Genomic DNA, 17,164 nt, shown 5'->3' on the forward strand with positions numbered 1-17,164 from the left:
AGATGTTAAGAGGGCGTGAAGAAAGATATAATAGAACATTATGTTACTGTTGACAGCCAACAGAATGAAATACCTGCAAATTTAAGTCATTAGAAATGTTAGATCTTGGGGAGGTGTGGACAATTGTAGAACTATTGCAATTCAGTAATTGCATACTGACCTTATGTAATATTAGACTTGATACATAGATTTGTGTATAAGTGGCATTTTTATAAAGTTAATTTTTCTAAATGATCTTTAAAGACCTGTTTTCATTTCTTTGGAATGCTTTTCACTTTTGTCATTTTTATACCTAAATACCCTTCTGATTAAGTTTTTAAAGTTCAAATAAATCAAAAATTCTGTTTTGAAAGTTTTTTTGCTATGTTGAGCATTCTGAAGGTGGAACTTGGCTTATGTTGTAATGAATATAATTGATATAAAGTATTAAGTTTAATATTTCAACCATAAAGCACCTAAGAGATTTAACATAACCATTAGTGTGTGCTTGGAATAGTGTGTTGATGGTTTTAATAAGATAACCTTATTCTTCTTAAGAAAAAAATGCTAGATTAAAAATATCATGAAAGGGATTCTTGATTTTAAACGCTTAATTTTTTCCTTAGATTACATTAAGAAGTTTCCTTAACTACTGTTTGTTCTAGAAACTGGAACAACTCAATCAATATCCAGATTTTAACAACTACCTGATTTTTGTTCTTACAAAATTAAAATCTGAAGGTAAGTAAGGTTTGTAAAAACTACTTGGAAAGGTCTTCGAGACCTATTAAAATATGAGAGTTACTCTCATTTCAAAGGTTTGCATTTTGTAGTAACCACTAGTCCCAGTAGACTTTATTCATTTCACAAATATTTATTGAGCACCACTTAATTTCCAGGCCCAGGGGCAATAAAACTAAACAAAATAAGAATCTCTGCCCTCCTGGAACTTACATTGTAGTGAAAGGTGTTCTTCATAGAGTTGAGTATTGAAGATTCCCTGAAACATTGTCAGACACACAATAGGCACTAAAATACTATTGAGTAACTGGCCTCTAAATGAAAATATCATACCCTGTTCAGTGATTAGTGTTTCAGAAGCCATAGAGCAATTAGTTAAAAAGAAAAAAAAAAACAAGGGCACTTGGAGTTGGAAAGCAAGTCTCAGACACTGACACTGATTCACCTGTCTTGCTTTTTTCAGCTATATAATGCCTGTGTTAGACTACCAGACTATCTGTAAGGGTTCATCCTCAAGATTCTAGGGGGTTAATGGCCTTAAGGTGTAGTAAAATCTCACTAATCTTTTTTTTTTAAGATTTATCACTGATTTTTTTTTTTTTTTTAAGATTTATGCGTTTATTTTAGAGAGAGCCACGTGCACGAGTGGGGGGAGGGGCAACGGGAGAGGGGGGAGGGAGAATCCTCAGACCTACTTCTAGCTGACCACCCAGGGCTTGATTCCAGGACCTTGAGATCATGACCTGAGCTGAAATCAAGTGTCGGCCACTCAACTGAGTGAGCCACCCAGGCACCCCTCTTTAATCTTGTATGTTAAGATTTTGATAATTTATACAGCACAGTGATTTGTTTTTAATTTCAAATATTCTAGTTAATTTTAGGGATTTTAATTTGTGATTGAGGGATGTAGTGGAAACTTTAAAACTTTCTAAATCTAGGTTTTAAGAAACTAGAAATTCCTTCAGCATACATTTAAATTCAGCAATTAATATTCTTAGTTTCTTAAATATACTTGATACTTTCTTTCTTAATATAGAAATTTTATTTTTCCCACATACTAATTTGTAATCAAATCAGTGTTGTTTTTTAAAGAACCTTAGTATATAGTAAATGAATTTTTCTAAACTCATTGTTTTACTTGAAAATTTTAAACTTTATTTTCACCAAGCCATCTACTCTGTCAGGTCAGTGTGCACATCCTAAATTCCGAATATTAAAGATTGTTAGGATATTATACTTTCTTGAAGCTTTTTGGGGATGTAAGAATAAGAAGTATTTTTATTTTATTTTTATTTTTTTGAATAAGAGGTATTTTTAAAAGCACACATAGAATTCAAACAGCAAGAGAGGTTGGGTGTAACTACCTCCAATTCATTAGTCACCATTTCTCAAAGGACATAGTAAGAGCTTAACATTTGTGTAACAGTTAATATTTCTTCTTGTGTCTTACTTGGGACACAAGTTTACAACGTCTAGTTTTCTATGTAAAAGAAAATTGGCATTGGGGTCATCATATTAGTGAAGAATGTAAATGACATCTTTTTTTTTTTTTTAACATTTCAGAGAGAGCACACACAAAATGCTTATTTAGTAATCTGTTCACCATCCTCTTGTGAATTTGTTTACACGGAATTTTTACATGGAGTAAAATTTTAGATCTGGAAGAGACCTCAGAGATAAGCTCATCAAACAGCAAATTGAGGTCCAATAGAGTAAAGCCTTAACTTTTTTTTAAAAAGTAAATGGTTGATTGGTGGCTTTTTGGATTTAGGACAGAATATGTTTTACCTTAACTAAAGTAAATATTTTAATATAAAATACTTTTTAATTTTAAACCATTTCTGCTTTGTATTTTGACTTACTAAGACTCTTTATCTTATAGCATTTATTGTAAAAACGGTAGTGACTTTCTTACAAACAAATACATGCCATTTAAGATAAAATTATATGACTGAATTATTAAGGGCTAACTTAGACAAAGGATAATTGCTTGAAGAAGTTAAGTATCTGGATATTCATTCATTTTATGGCAGTTCTAAACTTGCAAGAGAATTTAGAACTGTTTTTGTTTCATTTTAATTTATTCATTGGAATGGGTTGTAGTTGAATCCAGAAAGAAGTTTTTAAACGGTGACCTAAAAGGTTTTAGAGTATATTGCTCCGATGGCCTGAATGGGGTTTACGTGCAAAGAAACTTTGCTCTCCTTTCGCCCCTCAGTATGTGTCACCCTAGAATATCCCCGTGCCAGTCAGACTGTGGGAGCAAACTGCAACCTAGAACAGGCTCGGAGTATTCTGTTCTTCAATAGCGTTTGTGGAACAGTAGTGCTGTAATAGCATATTCTGCTCACCACACCAGCTCTTCATGTCTTCCATTCTTGTGAGGAGGGTGATACTGGAGCGTGCATCAAAGTCTAGGCTTGAGCCAGACTCCTGAGGTTCATATTTTGGCTTCCCCACTTAATAGCCTTGTGTGACTTTGGCACAGCCCTCAGTTTCTTCATTTGTGCAGTGGGGATAATAACTCCTGTCTCGTGAGGTTGTGAGGATTAAAAGCACACTGTTTGGAATGCACTTAGCAGTGTTTAGTACCTAATAAGCACTGAGAAGATATTAACTATTGCTAATACTGGTGGTGATGTCAATTGGTAAAGCATCAGTTCCATTCTACTAGTATTAAATTTCTTTAAAAAATTTGTTAACACCGGGCGCCTGGGTGGCTCAGTTGGTTGAGCGACTGCGTTCAGCTCAGGTCATGATCCTGGAGTCCCGGGATCGAGTCCTGCATCGGGCTCCCTGCTCGGCGGGGGGTCTGCTTCTCCCTCTGACCCTCCTCCCTCCCGTGCTCTCTGTCTCTCATTCTCTCTCAAATAAACAAATAAAATCTTAAAAAAAAAAAAAAAAAATTGTTAACACCCATCTAGGGACTAAACTTTTTCATGTAAATTCTATTTTTAACTTACGGAAATTTTAAAACTGTTTTACCCTTTTTTTTTTTTTTTTTTAGCTCAGAGTCAAGTGAAAAAGATGATAAAAATGAACGTCAGTTATTTGTATGTGAAGGTGATCCCATATATTCTTTGTCCCCTTAATTTTTTAATAGGATATTTTTAGTCACTAATATTTTCAGATCTGTAATTTGATGTTATATCAGGTTCCAATAAAGCTTGAGTACAGTGGCCATATAGAAACTAAATTAACTCTTAAACTAAGTCAGTGGTTCTCAACCAGGTGCAGTTTACCCCACCCCTCCCACCCCTCCAACAATCCAGACGTTATCTGGAAGCATTTTTGTTGTCACAGTTTGGGAAGGGTGATACTGGCATCTATGGCCAATGATACTATTAAACATCATAGGATGCACAGGACAACACCCAACAAAAAATTATCTGGCCCAAAATGTCAATAATGCCAAGGTTGAGAAACTCTGAACTACAAATCATGGAGCTAATCTTTCGATAATCATTTATGATACTTTTTTTCCCCCTGGTTATAGCAAAATTACTGGAATGTTGCAATCAATTTTTGACTATAAGTATTTTAAAAGTTACTGCTTTTATATATTTTGAAATGAAAACTACTTTAAAAGTCAATAATACTGTTTTATTACAGATGAACCCACAAGATCATTGAGTGGTCTCATTTTGAAGAATAACGTGAAAGCACATTTTCAGAACTTCCCAAATGGTGTGACAGACTTTATTAAGAGTGAATGTTTAAACAATATTGGTGACTCCTCTCCTTTGATTAGAGCCACTGTAGGTAAGTTATATTGTTACGGTAGTTTGCTTATCCGGTTTGTAACTGGGTTTTTTTTTGACATGATAGACTGTTCTCATAGGAATTTTTGTCATCCGTTTCATGTTGAATTGTGAGGGGGGAGGGGACTTTTTCATTGCCACTTTTCAAATGTTTTGGAAATAATGTTCATTATTACAGTAAAATTCTTCAAGTAGTGAGACCAGAGCAACTGGTAGTTGCTTAATCAAAGTTCATTGAAGTGGGACATTAACAAATGATATTAATTTAGGACTAATACCTTTTATTTGAGTTTGTTATTATCTGACTTCCTTATGTAATACATGGGATATAATTTCCAGTTTCACTTTCTTTACATGGAAAGAAAACTTCGTAAAACAACTAAAGAATAAGACCTTAGGTTTTACTATTTACTAGGTCTACCCTTGTTTTTAATATTTGCCTTGTCTGTATCTAATTACAGCAATTTTTGAGTCTTTCCAGAGTGTCCAGCTTGAGTAAAAGAACTATCAGTTTATGTAATATTGAATTAAAATGTTTAATTATAATAGCTGGTATAAATAGGTTTGGGAGTAAACACAACCGACTTTTGGTAATAGCATTCATGGAAGCAGAAATAGGAGGACTCAAGAGTGGCCTACTAACGGGCAGCATTCAGTATGCCATGGGCTTTAAGCAGCTAAATTTTACAAGGACCTGGAAAGCTTCTGTTAATCTGGCAGGTTGGTTGAATGGAAGTCAGTTAAGAACCTTCATAATGATTAAATCATTTTCATTGAAAGTTCTTTACTTTTGTATTTTTTGTCTCATGGTGGGTTTGAAAAGTACCCAGTTCATCTTTTACTTAAAAAGCAAAGGCTCTCTGACATCTCTCAAAATACACATGTCTTGAATACTGCCATTATTAACACTGATTTTAAATGGGATGGAGGGCATTTGTGATTTGAGAAAAGGGAATTCCTGGTTTGTTCTGATGGACCCTCATATACCTTCCTAATGTTCTACCAACTCGCTTGACACTGGTAAAAAAGAATGGTGAGTGTATGCCAGACTTCTCAAATATTTTTAATCTTAACAATACATATTAGGAATCTTGCCAAGGAAGTTTATTTGAAAAGACCACATTTCGTTGACTATGTGGTAATCCATTAGGCAAATGTAAAATTGTTTCTCTTGTTAAAGAGTGTATGGTTAGGGGGCGCCTGGGTGGCTCAGTCGTTAAGCATCTGCCTTCAGCTCAGCTCATGATCACAGGGTCCTGGGATCGAGCCCCGTATCCGGCTCCCTGCTCCACGGGAAGCCTGCTTCTCCCTCTCCTGCTCCCCCTGCTTGTGTTCCCTCTCTCGCTGTTTCTCTCTGTCAAATAAATGAATAAAATCTTAAAAAAAAAAAATGTGTGGTTGGTTTATAATTTTATTATTTTAGTGACTACCCTTTATGTGTGTTTATATAATATGGGAAATAGATTTTTGGGGGAGTGGATGAAATTATACGGGCCAGTTAAATTTGAATTTGTTGGTCGATCAACATTCTCTAATGCTCTTCTAGCAGAAGTAATGAATGTCAGCCGTCTGTTAGTGCCAAGTTGTAGCTTGGCATTTAATTTTTGTTACTGCTTGTTTTAAGACATGCTTAGTTTTCTTTAGGCAGATCCAGAGCTTTCTTTCACCCTCAATTCTTACAAATTTTAACTTTATGAAAGAATAATTGGCAAGAAGGAGCAGCCTTGATGCTTTTTGATCTTACTAGAAGACTGTTTTAAGGGTTATATCTTAAAAATGCTATCAGTCCATTGACTCTTACCATATAAATTAGGTTTTGTTTTGTTTTGTTTTTAGTGCAGAGTGCATATTGGCCAACAACTTTACGTTTTTTAGCTCTTTTTGCCACTGGGAGCAACCTTCTCAAACCGTAAAGACAATTTATACACCCAAACAAGTAGAATTTGTTGTTTAGTAATAATCATTGATTATTTATTGTATGCCAGGCAGGGATTTTGTTTGCATATCTCACTGAATTCTCATAATAACAAGAGAACACTTTTTTTTTCCCACTTTTACAAATTAGTATTTTGAAGTTTAGAGTACATGTAATTTGCCCACTGTCAGAGTTTATACAAATCTTAATTATGGTACTAAAAGGTCTATAATCAAACGAAGAATATTATTCATATTAAATTTGCTAAGGCAGAGGGAAACATTAACACAAAACTTTCGTTATGTATTTGTATATTTGCAAATTTCATTTGCTATCACAACTAAGCTACACAACACGTTGAAACAATCCAGTCAGTGACGTGATCAGTGAGCATGTGACCCTCAACCTCCAGAATCCAAGATCACCTTGCCAGTGATTCATCCTTGATCCTGTAGTGGTGAGAACTGGTGGAGGAGTGTGTGGGTCTTTCCACACCAGATGGATTGTTGCACACATGGATTATTATCCATTGATGGCTCATCTACTTTCATTTTCCCTACCTTGGTCCATGGCTGTGATCCATCTTAGCTTAGATCAGAGAGCTGATTTTCGCTTTATGTATTTTTGTGGAAAACTAACAGACTCATACTCATCACCCAGTGATAAGCACTGCTCATGTTTTGGTATATTGTCTTTCTACTCTTTTGTGTACAATTTCTGTAAAGGAGGAACACGTTTAACCCTTGAACAATACAGATTTGAACTGCGTGGGTCTGCTTATATGTGGAATTGATTTTTCAGTAGGTACAATAAATGTATTTGCATTATGATTTTAATAACCTTTTTTTTCTAGCTTTATTGTAAAAACCATATAAAATAATGTCATACACAAAATTTGTTAATCAACTATGGTATCATTGAGGCTTCCAGTTAGCAATAGGCTATTAAGTTTTGAGGAGTAAGCAGTTACGTGTCGATTTTCGACTGAGGGGGGCCAGCACTCTAATCCCCCCACTTTGTTCAAGGGTCAACTATAATTTTAATGAGTGGAACTGTTCTTGTTATTGGAAAAGCGCAAGTTGTATAGACTTTTTGTACAAATAATTGTTAAAAGTACAAAAGAGGGTAAAGTGTTGGAAAACAAGATTAGAAACCTCCAATTTATGCTATGGTTTTTCTACAGATGTGGTGAAAAGGGGGTCCTTGGTGAATGTTACTGTTTATGTGGTTTGGAGGTCCTGGACTGATGTGGGTCATTTAAATGAATGTGTGTGCATGCGTGCATTCACATGGCAGTATCTAACATAATGCAGTCAGATTGCCTAAATATATGTGTTTTCTTTTAAGGTATTTTGATTACAACCATAGCCTCCAAAGGAGAATTGCAGAACTGGCCTGACCTCCTACCGAAACTCTGTAGCCTATTGGATTCTGAAGATTACAACACTTGTGAGGTAAAGAAATTTGCTTTTTACATTTTCTTCTCTATTTTTCTTGTCATGTTGTGTATTTGTAACTTTTGGAAAAAATAACTTCTGAAACTTACAACTTCAAAAACTTGAAATCTTCAAGTTACCCTCTTACTTTACATTAGTGACCATTTATCTTACAGTTTCTATAAGGACTGTTGTTATAAATCCTCTTTACTATAATTACTACAAGGAAGTATAATCAGTTAATCCATAATGTGGTATTTTTGGAAGATAGGCTTAAATTTACCAACCATGAGCACTTTTTTGCCTTCTCTAAATTGTTTCTGTGCCTCTTATTTTGTGACATGGCTGAAGTGTATGTAATCTAGCTTTAATCATGTAGTAATTATCTCCTGTTTGCCACTGATCAGTAGCAACCTTTCCATGTGGGAAAGGGAGTCTATGGATTTCTCACTATTTATCAGTACTTGTAAATATCTCTTTCATTACCGGGCCTCTAGTTTGTGTAGAAATCTGTTTTGAATGGAAACCATTTTAGGTATTTTGCCTCTTTAAAGGAATAACCTAACAAAAAAGGCAGTTTGTTACCAGATCTGAAAGAGGGAAAGGCAGGACTGGAGAGAGGGAGTGAGCAAAGGGGTCTTTAAAGTTACGCTTCTCCCTCCCTAGAAAAAAATCTTTCTTTCTCATATATACATTTTCCAATAACATCTTAGAAATACATTAAGAGGGGCACCTGGGTGGCTCAGTTGTTAAGCATCTGCCTTCGGCTCAGGTCATGATTCCAGGCTCCTGGGATCGAGTCCCACATCGGGCTCCCTGCTCAGCAGGAAGCCTGCTTCTCCCTCTCCCACTCCCCCTGCTTGTGTTCCTGCTCTCGCTGTGTCTCTCTCTGTCAAATAAATAACTAAAATCTTTTAAAAAAAAAAGAAAGAAAAGAAATACATTAAGATTCCAGAAAAACTAAAATAATACTAGTACTCAACCATTGAGTAAGAATTGATTAAATTTAAATTGTGCTTTGGTATAGTGGTAATAATACGAAAGGAGATCAGAATTTTAAAACAAGCACTTACCAAGAATAAAAAAATTAAAACTGCAATAATCATGAAATTATGGAGCTTCTATGTAAGTCACATTTTAAAGAGAAAGTATTCTTCAGTTAAGTGTACCATGGAAATAAGCACCAGGTTTCTGCTGCTGATGGAATTATAAGCAGTAAATTAGAGTTTGAGGTGATTAGCAGGTTATTGTGTATAGGAGCTCTAGGTTGGCCCCTTTGGTGTAAAAATGGTTATAGGGAAATAGTTGCTAATTTGAATTTTCTGCCCTTTTAACTGACTTCGTCATTATCCAGTGAATGGTTTACATATACATAATTTTTAAATGATGTTAAGACTTCTTTCTGACTTAAAATTAACAAGAATATTTAGAAGTTAGCTTTTTTATTGCAGTCTCTGCCAACCAGAATATCCTCTAATTTTAAGTTATTAAATGCTAAGATAAAAACGTACCATTATATTTGGACTGAGATTTTAGGTAACTTAGTGGCATGGTGATTTCTGTCTTAGAATTGATGACTAAATTTGTGGATTTTACGAGGCAGTATTTTATGTGGGCTGAGAACATTAATGCATACAAGTTAGTCAATATTCCTCAATTTGCTTTTAAAATGGCTTCATTTTTAATTAATTCTAATAATATAAATGTCTTTCACAGGGAGCATTTGGCGCCCTTCAGAAGATCTGTGAAGATTCTGCTGAGATTTTAGATAGTGATGTGTTAGATCGTCCTCTCAACATCATGATCCCCAAATTTCTACAGTTCTTCAAGCACAGTAGTCCAAAAATAAGGTATCTGTGTAGCCAGTATTAAATTAATTCATAAACTCTAAGCCTGACCACTCTCATATTTTGCATTACCTAATATTTTTGTGACTGGCAAAAGATACTGATGTTCTACAAAGGTGAACTTCAGTAGTTGAAATGTACTCCTTTTAATAGCAAAACCCATGAACTGTTAACTTTTTCTGATGAAATTGTAATTGAACAGGATAGTTCTTTACCTTCTATATAGCTAATTATATTTGTAGTGATTAACAGGCATGCTTTTAAGGTTCTTTGTGTAAGGCTGAAATTCATTGTGTTTTGGGGTTGTTTTTGTTTTAATTTATGGATCTTGCCAAGTTACATGTACCTTCATTTGCAGCTGTGTGGTAAAAATTCCTCCAGTATGACATCTGGATTATTTAGTAATTTTAGATTAAGAGTTTTGCATCTAATTAAAAACGTTTTGAGCATGAAGGTGGAAGGATTTATGAGTACGCTTTGAAATCAGTAGGTCTGCTTGGCCAGAAGTTAACCTTGGCCTGCTTTGTTTTTCTGTATATCCTTAGTTTCTTGAACAGTGCCTAGCATATAGTTGTTGAAATATTATATTTAAATATTAAATTAACCTTTGACTAATTTATCATCTGTTGTCCTATCAAGCTATAATTATCATGATGCTTTCACACTATTTAAGTGTAAGATTCCTGTCTGTAACTACACCAGAAGTTCCCCCAAACTGCTGTACTTTTTCCCCCCTCTTTTCCAATTACATGTTTTAATCCAACTTGTCTTTTGTTTATTGTTACTGTGGAAAAGTCATTGCTGTTCTGATTGTTAGTTGCTTTGATTTTTTTGTTTCCAGTTGTCAGTGCTTCGTGTTTTTATGTAGAATGATCAAAAACCATATTACTATTTAAAGTAGAAGTTATGCAGGATCCTAGATGTGGTTATTTAAGGATATCCATCCAACAGCATGGACTTTAATGCATATGCTATAACTGTTAGTTTAGATGTCCTTCAGAGCTTACTCCAAGATTCCAAGCTGTATTCAGAGGATTATGGTTTAAACAGTGTGACCAGAGGGTAATCAGGCATCTTTTTCTTGCTTAAATTCGGTATTTAGTTCTTTTTCTTTTATCTCGATTTAATTTTAGTTACTTCTCATCTTAAGTGGTACTTAATGCAGCGTTGTTCTCAGAGAGGAAACTTAATAGATGCTCATTTATGGTAGTGTCATGCAAATAAGTAGTAACATTTTCAAAATAAAATGCTACTCATCCCTAAATAGTTAACTAGATAGAGTTCATGTTCCCTAGGAAGTTGTCTTTTAATCTTTGAACTAAGGTGATGAAAGAAATTGTGGTAATTTGCCTGTTATTTCTCAGAAACTCACTTTTTTGTGACCAATTCTTAGCAAGTAAAAGAAAAACAGAAAAATCCAAAAAACATATTCCTGGCAGTTATGTCCATTGCTAGACATAAAAGTTTTTTGTAATTTTAATACATTTTTGTAGCTGGTCATTTGTTTAAACTTAACTAGGTAGAGTTCAGTAATACAGAAATGTTTCCATTCAATGAATGTTCATTATTACCCGTTTGAGAATCTGTTCTACATACCATTAAACATTTTTCTCCATTTTAATGTATATTTGGATAAATGTATCTGCTGTATATTTTAGCAGTACACTAAACTCCGTCTTTATAGGATTTTTATTCTACATTTTTATTTAATATCTTATTTATACAGCTTAACTGATATTTCTTCTGTACTCTTAAAAATGTTTTTCCATCTCAATAACTATTGAACTTTGAGAATATAGAATGAGGCAAAGGAATGTAGTTTTATCCATCACATGACTAAGCAATTGAAAAATTAGAGCCATTTTATTTTTTAAATCATACCAGAGGTACACAAAGTTGGGTTATGATTTTTAGCTCATGGCGTTTTCATCGTGGCCCACTTCCATTTTGTTTTTATTTATTTATTTTTTAAGATTTTATTTATTTATTTGACAGAGCGAGAGAGCACAAGCAGGGGGAACAGGAGAGGGAGAGGGAGAAGCAGGCTCCCTGCCAAACACGGAGCCCAATGCGGGGCTCGATCCCAGGACCCTGAGATCATGACCTGAGCCGAAGACAGACACTTAACCATCTGAGCCACCCAGGCGCCCCCCATTTTGTCTTTAGTTACTTATTATTTTTAATAATCACTCAAATCTACCACCTAAAAGAAAAGCTAAGGTCTTGATGACAACAACCCACATTTAATCCCAACTTTTCCTTTTCTTGCATTGTTAAATAGTTTTTTTTAAAGATTTTATTTATTTGTTAGAGAGAGAAAGAGAGCACAAGCAGGGGGAGCGGCAGGCAGAGGGAGAAGCAAGCTCCCCACTGAGCAAGGATCCCGATGCAGGACTTGACCCCAGGACCCTGGGATCCATGACCTGAGGCGAAGGCAGATGCTTAACCGACTGAGCAATCCAAGCGTCCCTAAAAAATAAATGTATTGCATATATATGTAAAATGCATGTCTGTGTGTGTATGTCTTTGCTTTTAACTTTATAAAAAGTATTTCATGAATTTAATCTTTGGCAGCTTTTAAAATTTAATATTATGTTGCTAAGATTCATCCATATTTTGTCATTATAGCTCATTTGTTTTGGCTGTTGTATACTACTTGGCATCTGATTACACAGTTTATTCATGTTCCTCCCCACCCCCCCCACCCCCGGCCAGCTTTTGGGGTGGCTTCCAGGTATTTGCTGTTGTGGGTAGTGCAGCTGAAGACATTTATTTGCTTGTCTCTGTTTGTTTATTTGCAAGAGTTTCTCTAGAAAGATGTAAAATCTTTGGGGAGGAATTTCTGGGACATGAGGTAAATAACAAGGGAAGACCACCAAAGTTTTCCAGGGTAGTTGCATCAATTTATACTCTATTAACAAAGCATAAGATTCTCTGGGTACACAGCGTTTAGTGTTGTCATGTATTTTAATTTTTGCCAGTTAAATAGATAAAAAATTATGTTTCATTAAGAATTTGATGGTTTACCTGTCATTAGTCATGTTGAACATCTTGTCATAGGTTTATTGGCTGTTTGTAGTACCTTTTTCTTTTGTCTTTTTCTCTTGGGTTATCAGAAAAGGGAAACAGGAAAATGAAATAATTTCATGATGAATACTGTGGAAAAATAATGAGAATAAGGGGTTAGACAGTGATTCACAGGTATCGTATATAGAAGGTTTTCTGTAAAGGTAACATTTGTGCAGAGACCCTGAACAAAGTAAAGTAGCAAATCTTTGAAAGGTCAGGGAGAAGGACATAGAAGACAGGGAACAGAAAGTATAAAGGTCCTGGAGTTAGGGACAAGCCTTTTACAGTGACAAAAGAAGAAACCTTTGTAGCGCAGTAAGAAATGAAGTTAGGAAAGTAGGAGTAACCACACTATAGTGGAATGTCTAGGCCGGTAGTCAGCAAACTGTGACCCATGGGGCCAAATTGAGCCCATAATGTGAGCTAAGAATGATTTTATACTTTAAAAGGTTGTGTTTGGGGGATGGGGAATGAAGCTGCCACAGAGGTCTTATAATATTTACCACTTGATCTTTTGTAGGAAAAGTAGATTGTGTGTTTTTGGAGCAATCTATAAAAGGGTGTAATGTGATGTTACTCATCTGTGTCTAAAAGGTTGTAGTGGGGTTTGGTATAGTAGAGGTCAGGAAACCAGTTCGAGCCTGTTGGAGTAATCCTGATAGGAAATTATGGTTTGGACTAGGGAAGAAGTGATTGGCTTTAAAGGTAGTGCCATTAGGAATTGCTGTGGAATTGAATTGGCTATGTCTGAACACAAAGACTATAGACTTTCCTCATTTTTAGTTTTAAAAGGAATAAATAGCCATTATTTTAAAATCTGTAGGTATGCAAAATAAATTTCCATTATGCCTCTATCCACCTTCCCACTCTTCAGAGGTATACACTATTAAAAATGTGCACATGTCCTTTCCAACACTTTACACTTGAAGAGAAGTACTAACTTAATGCTCTGGAACCTGTGTTTTTTGCTTAATATCACTCATATTCTGTGTTAAATATACAAAGAAATTTAACTCATGCTTTTCAGGGTGTGTATGTGTATATACATGTATATGTATGTATAAACACATACATTTATGGTTATACATACACCATGATTATTTTATGGAGGAATAGTTAAGTTCTTGTCAATCTTCTGTAAATAGAAAAAAGCTGTAGTGAGTATGTGTTAAATTTTAAATTTTGTTTCTAGGTCTCATGCTGTTGCATGTGTCAATCAGTTTATCATCAGTAGGACTCAAGCTCTGATGTTGCACATTGATTCTTTTATTGAGGTAAGATTTGTCTCTCCCCCTCCCCCTTTCGCTTTTGGGAAAGTTAGAAAATGTTAAATTATTTCTCGTAGTATTAAAATTGGATACAGTGTAGACTTGGTCATTTTTGTTAACTGAAAATAAAAGCATTTTTCCTCTATTAAACTGATTTTTTTACTTATGGTACAAACATCAATTATGGTTTGTGGATGTTTAATATCTTAACTAGAAATTTTTTATTTGAATATACTATTCAAATTCCAAATGTAAATTGAGTCTCCCAGTTCATTTGCAGAAGTTGAAACATAAAACATTGAGTCTGAATAATCTTAAACTTAAAATTAACCTTAAACTTATTCTTTATTAAGAATCTGAAGGCACAGATTAATAAAAGGCTGGTGCTTCATTTTCCATTGGTTTCCATTGTAGAATTAGAGGTGTCGGGAAAAATTTGACTCTTAAATCTCAGCAAGCATTTCTAAAGGCCCTTTTACTTTTTTGGTAAAAGCAGAAAGTCAAGCATAATTTTCTGGCCACGAGCTCAAAGCAATAGAATTCTTTTTCAGAACTACTACCACTTAATAACAGCAATTGTGAACAAATTGTTAAAGTTCCTTAAGCACTTCACTTTTATTTTCAGTGTTCATTAAATGAGACTTAAATAGTCTTTTCCTCTCCAGCTATTTTTTTTTTAATAAGATTTATTTATTTTTAGAGAGTGAGCCTGGGTTGGGGGGGGCAGGGGGAGAGACTCAAGCAGACTCAACGCTGAGTGCAGAGCCCAACATGGGGCTTGATCTCACACCCATGAGATGATGACCTGAGCCAAAAGAATGGCTTTAGATTATTTATCAAAATCATACTTTTGGCAGTTGTCATCCTATATTTAATTAATTATTTATGACCTAATATTACAGGCCAGTTAATTCAGTCTTTATTTGTATCTTATCTTCTTAGGGTTTCTTTAAATGTTACTAACTTACAGATGACTGGTTATTATGTATAAACCTTTCTAATATATTGGAATGCTTAACTAGAAAAAAATGTTTCTCATGCAATAGAACCTCTTTGCATTGGCTGGTGATGAAGAACCAGAGGTACGGAAAAATGTGTGCCGGGCACTTGTGATGTTGCTTGAAGTTCGAATGGATCGCCTGCTTCCTCACATGCATAACATAGTTGAGGTAATACAGGTGACTTAAAAGCGCTCTCCTCCTTTTTCGCCCAAGAAAGATCTTGGGAACAAAATGTATAATGTTAAATTTGTATAACACATTGTTGGCAATGAACTATGAAAAACAGTTCATGATTATCTTAAAATTATAAGTTCTCTTTATGGTGACTTTTCTTTCGTGAGATTTAAGATGCTTATAGAGGGGGAAAGTTATTTAAAGGAATAGATAGCTTTTAACACGAATAACTAAGAAATATTTAAATTATTTGTGTTCACTAGATATGTGTTAGGCTAAACGATCACTAGAACTGTGGTAGGTTAAGTGGCACGTTCTTGTGTCATTGGAGTTTGTAATTATAAGTGTTTGTTTTCCACCCATTACTGTTAAAGCTGATCTGATTCACTTACGATTTATGGTAGAAGTGAAATTTCTGAGTAGAAAATACGTAATTGCTACAGTTAGTTCCAGCAAACCATTTAGATTTTAAAACTCTTTCAATCCCTATGCAATTAAAATAATTTTACTAGGAAATTCTGAGTACGGTGATCATTGGTTAACCATATTTAAAGGAAGTAATACATAGTAACAAGATAAAATTATTATTAGAACAAAATAACTTCGTTTGGGCAATACTCAGTCCTGCTAGCTGCAGACCGTACCACCTCATTTTCATATTACTGGATCATAGTATGTGAGTAGTATATAGAGCTTTCCAGGTGTATTAAATAATACATTATTTAGATTCTCCTTTACACCTCCAGAGATTTATATGGTGTGGAGAGGGAAGATCTTTTTTTAAAGGATAGGGGTCTAAGACCTATTAGAAAAAGGCTAGCATCTATAGTGTATAGCAACTCCTTTTCTAAAACATAAGGAAATATAGTTGTAAAGATACGTAGCAGCATTAGATGGGAATAGTGACCTTTTATCTGATGAACCTGTTCTCTCTGAAGTGCTTAGAAGAATCAGGTCGAGTTGGTTGAAGGTTTAGTGAAAGTTGGAGCTAACCAGAAAGTTAAAGATACTTATCATTTGCTAGGGCCATGTCACGGGGCTGGGGGGGGGGGGGGGAGCTAATTTAAAATGCTACAGTTATTTAGCAGTATTCAGCATGGTAGTAGGACATGGTGTGGAATGTAATAGGGCTTGGCCTATCACAACTCTTGCGTTGCCACATTTTGCCATGGGAGATATTTCAGTCTAGAAGAGGATATGTACAGAGGCTTCATCCAACACTTGACCCCATTTCCAGGCCCAGGTACACTGGGAAATCATATGCGTACCTTTGATTATATTTATTTTGTTTTTGCACGTGAAGGTTTTTTAAAGAGGGGTAGACACTGCCTTTGAATTTCAGATCAGGTGTTCCTACAATTAAGAGTGAATTTGGCTTGGCATGTTGGAGACTACAGATTATAATAGTTGCATTAAGAAATGTCCCTACTTCCAAATATAAAAAAATTTAAGTTTCATAATTGTATAATATGTATATATCACTTTACAGACTTGAAAATATATACAAGAGACAGGTTGAATAATTGTTATAAAAAGATTCTTCATTTTTTAATGAAAAGTATAATGGACTTTTTTGATGTTTCTAAGAAAACTGTTGATTAATACATGTTTAAAATCTCAGTGGTTTCGGGGCACCTGGGTGGCTCAGTCGTTAAGTGTCTGCCTTCGGCTCCAGTCATGATCCCAGCGTCGGTCATGATCCCAGCGTCCTGGGATGGAGCCCAGCATCAGGCTCCCTGCTCCAAGGGAAGCCTGCTTCTCCCCCTCCCACTCCCCCTGCTTATGTTCCCTCTCTCGCTGTGTCTTTCTCTGTCAAATAAATAAATAAAATCTTTAAAAGAATAAAAATTTTAAAAAAGTAAAATCTCAGTGGTTTCATAAAAGAAAACATGCCTGTACAGAAGCAGATAACGCCGTACATAGTTGGAACACTTTTCATTAGGCAGCATTCTAAAGCGGTTGTTCTTAGTTTG

General features: G+C 35.0%; 1 protein-coding gene across 2 annotated transcripts in view; it reads left to right on the forward strand.

Annotated features, from left to right (window-relative positions):
• TNPO1 (transportin 1) overlaps positions 1–17,164 on the forward strand; it is a 97,176-nt gene that overhangs the window by 45,119 nt on the left and 34,893 nt on the right. For both annotated transcript variants that reach the window (XM_045896309.3, XM_045896315.3), the window contains exons 3-8: positions 645–720; positions 4,333–4,482; positions 7,744–7,850; positions 9,549–9,682; positions 13,941–14,022; positions 15,063–15,185. In XM_045896309.3, coding sequence (XP_045752265.1) covers positions 645–720; positions 4,333–4,482; positions 7,744–7,850; positions 9,549–9,682; positions 13,941–14,022; positions 15,063–15,185 — 672 coding nt within the window. The remainder of the gene's footprint in view (positions 1–644; positions 721–4,332; positions 4,483–7,743; positions 7,851–9,548; positions 9,683–13,940; positions 14,023–15,062; positions 15,186–17,164) is intronic.

Source organism: Mirounga angustirostris, unplaced genomic scaffold (assembly GCF_029215605.1).
Source record: "Mirounga angustirostris isolate CCGP_5_RB_7025 unplaced genomic scaffold, mMirAng1.0.hap1 SCAF_7, whole genome shotgun sequence".
Taxonomy (NCBI): Eukaryota; Metazoa; Chordata; class Mammalia; order Carnivora; family Phocidae; genus Mirounga; species Mirounga angustirostris.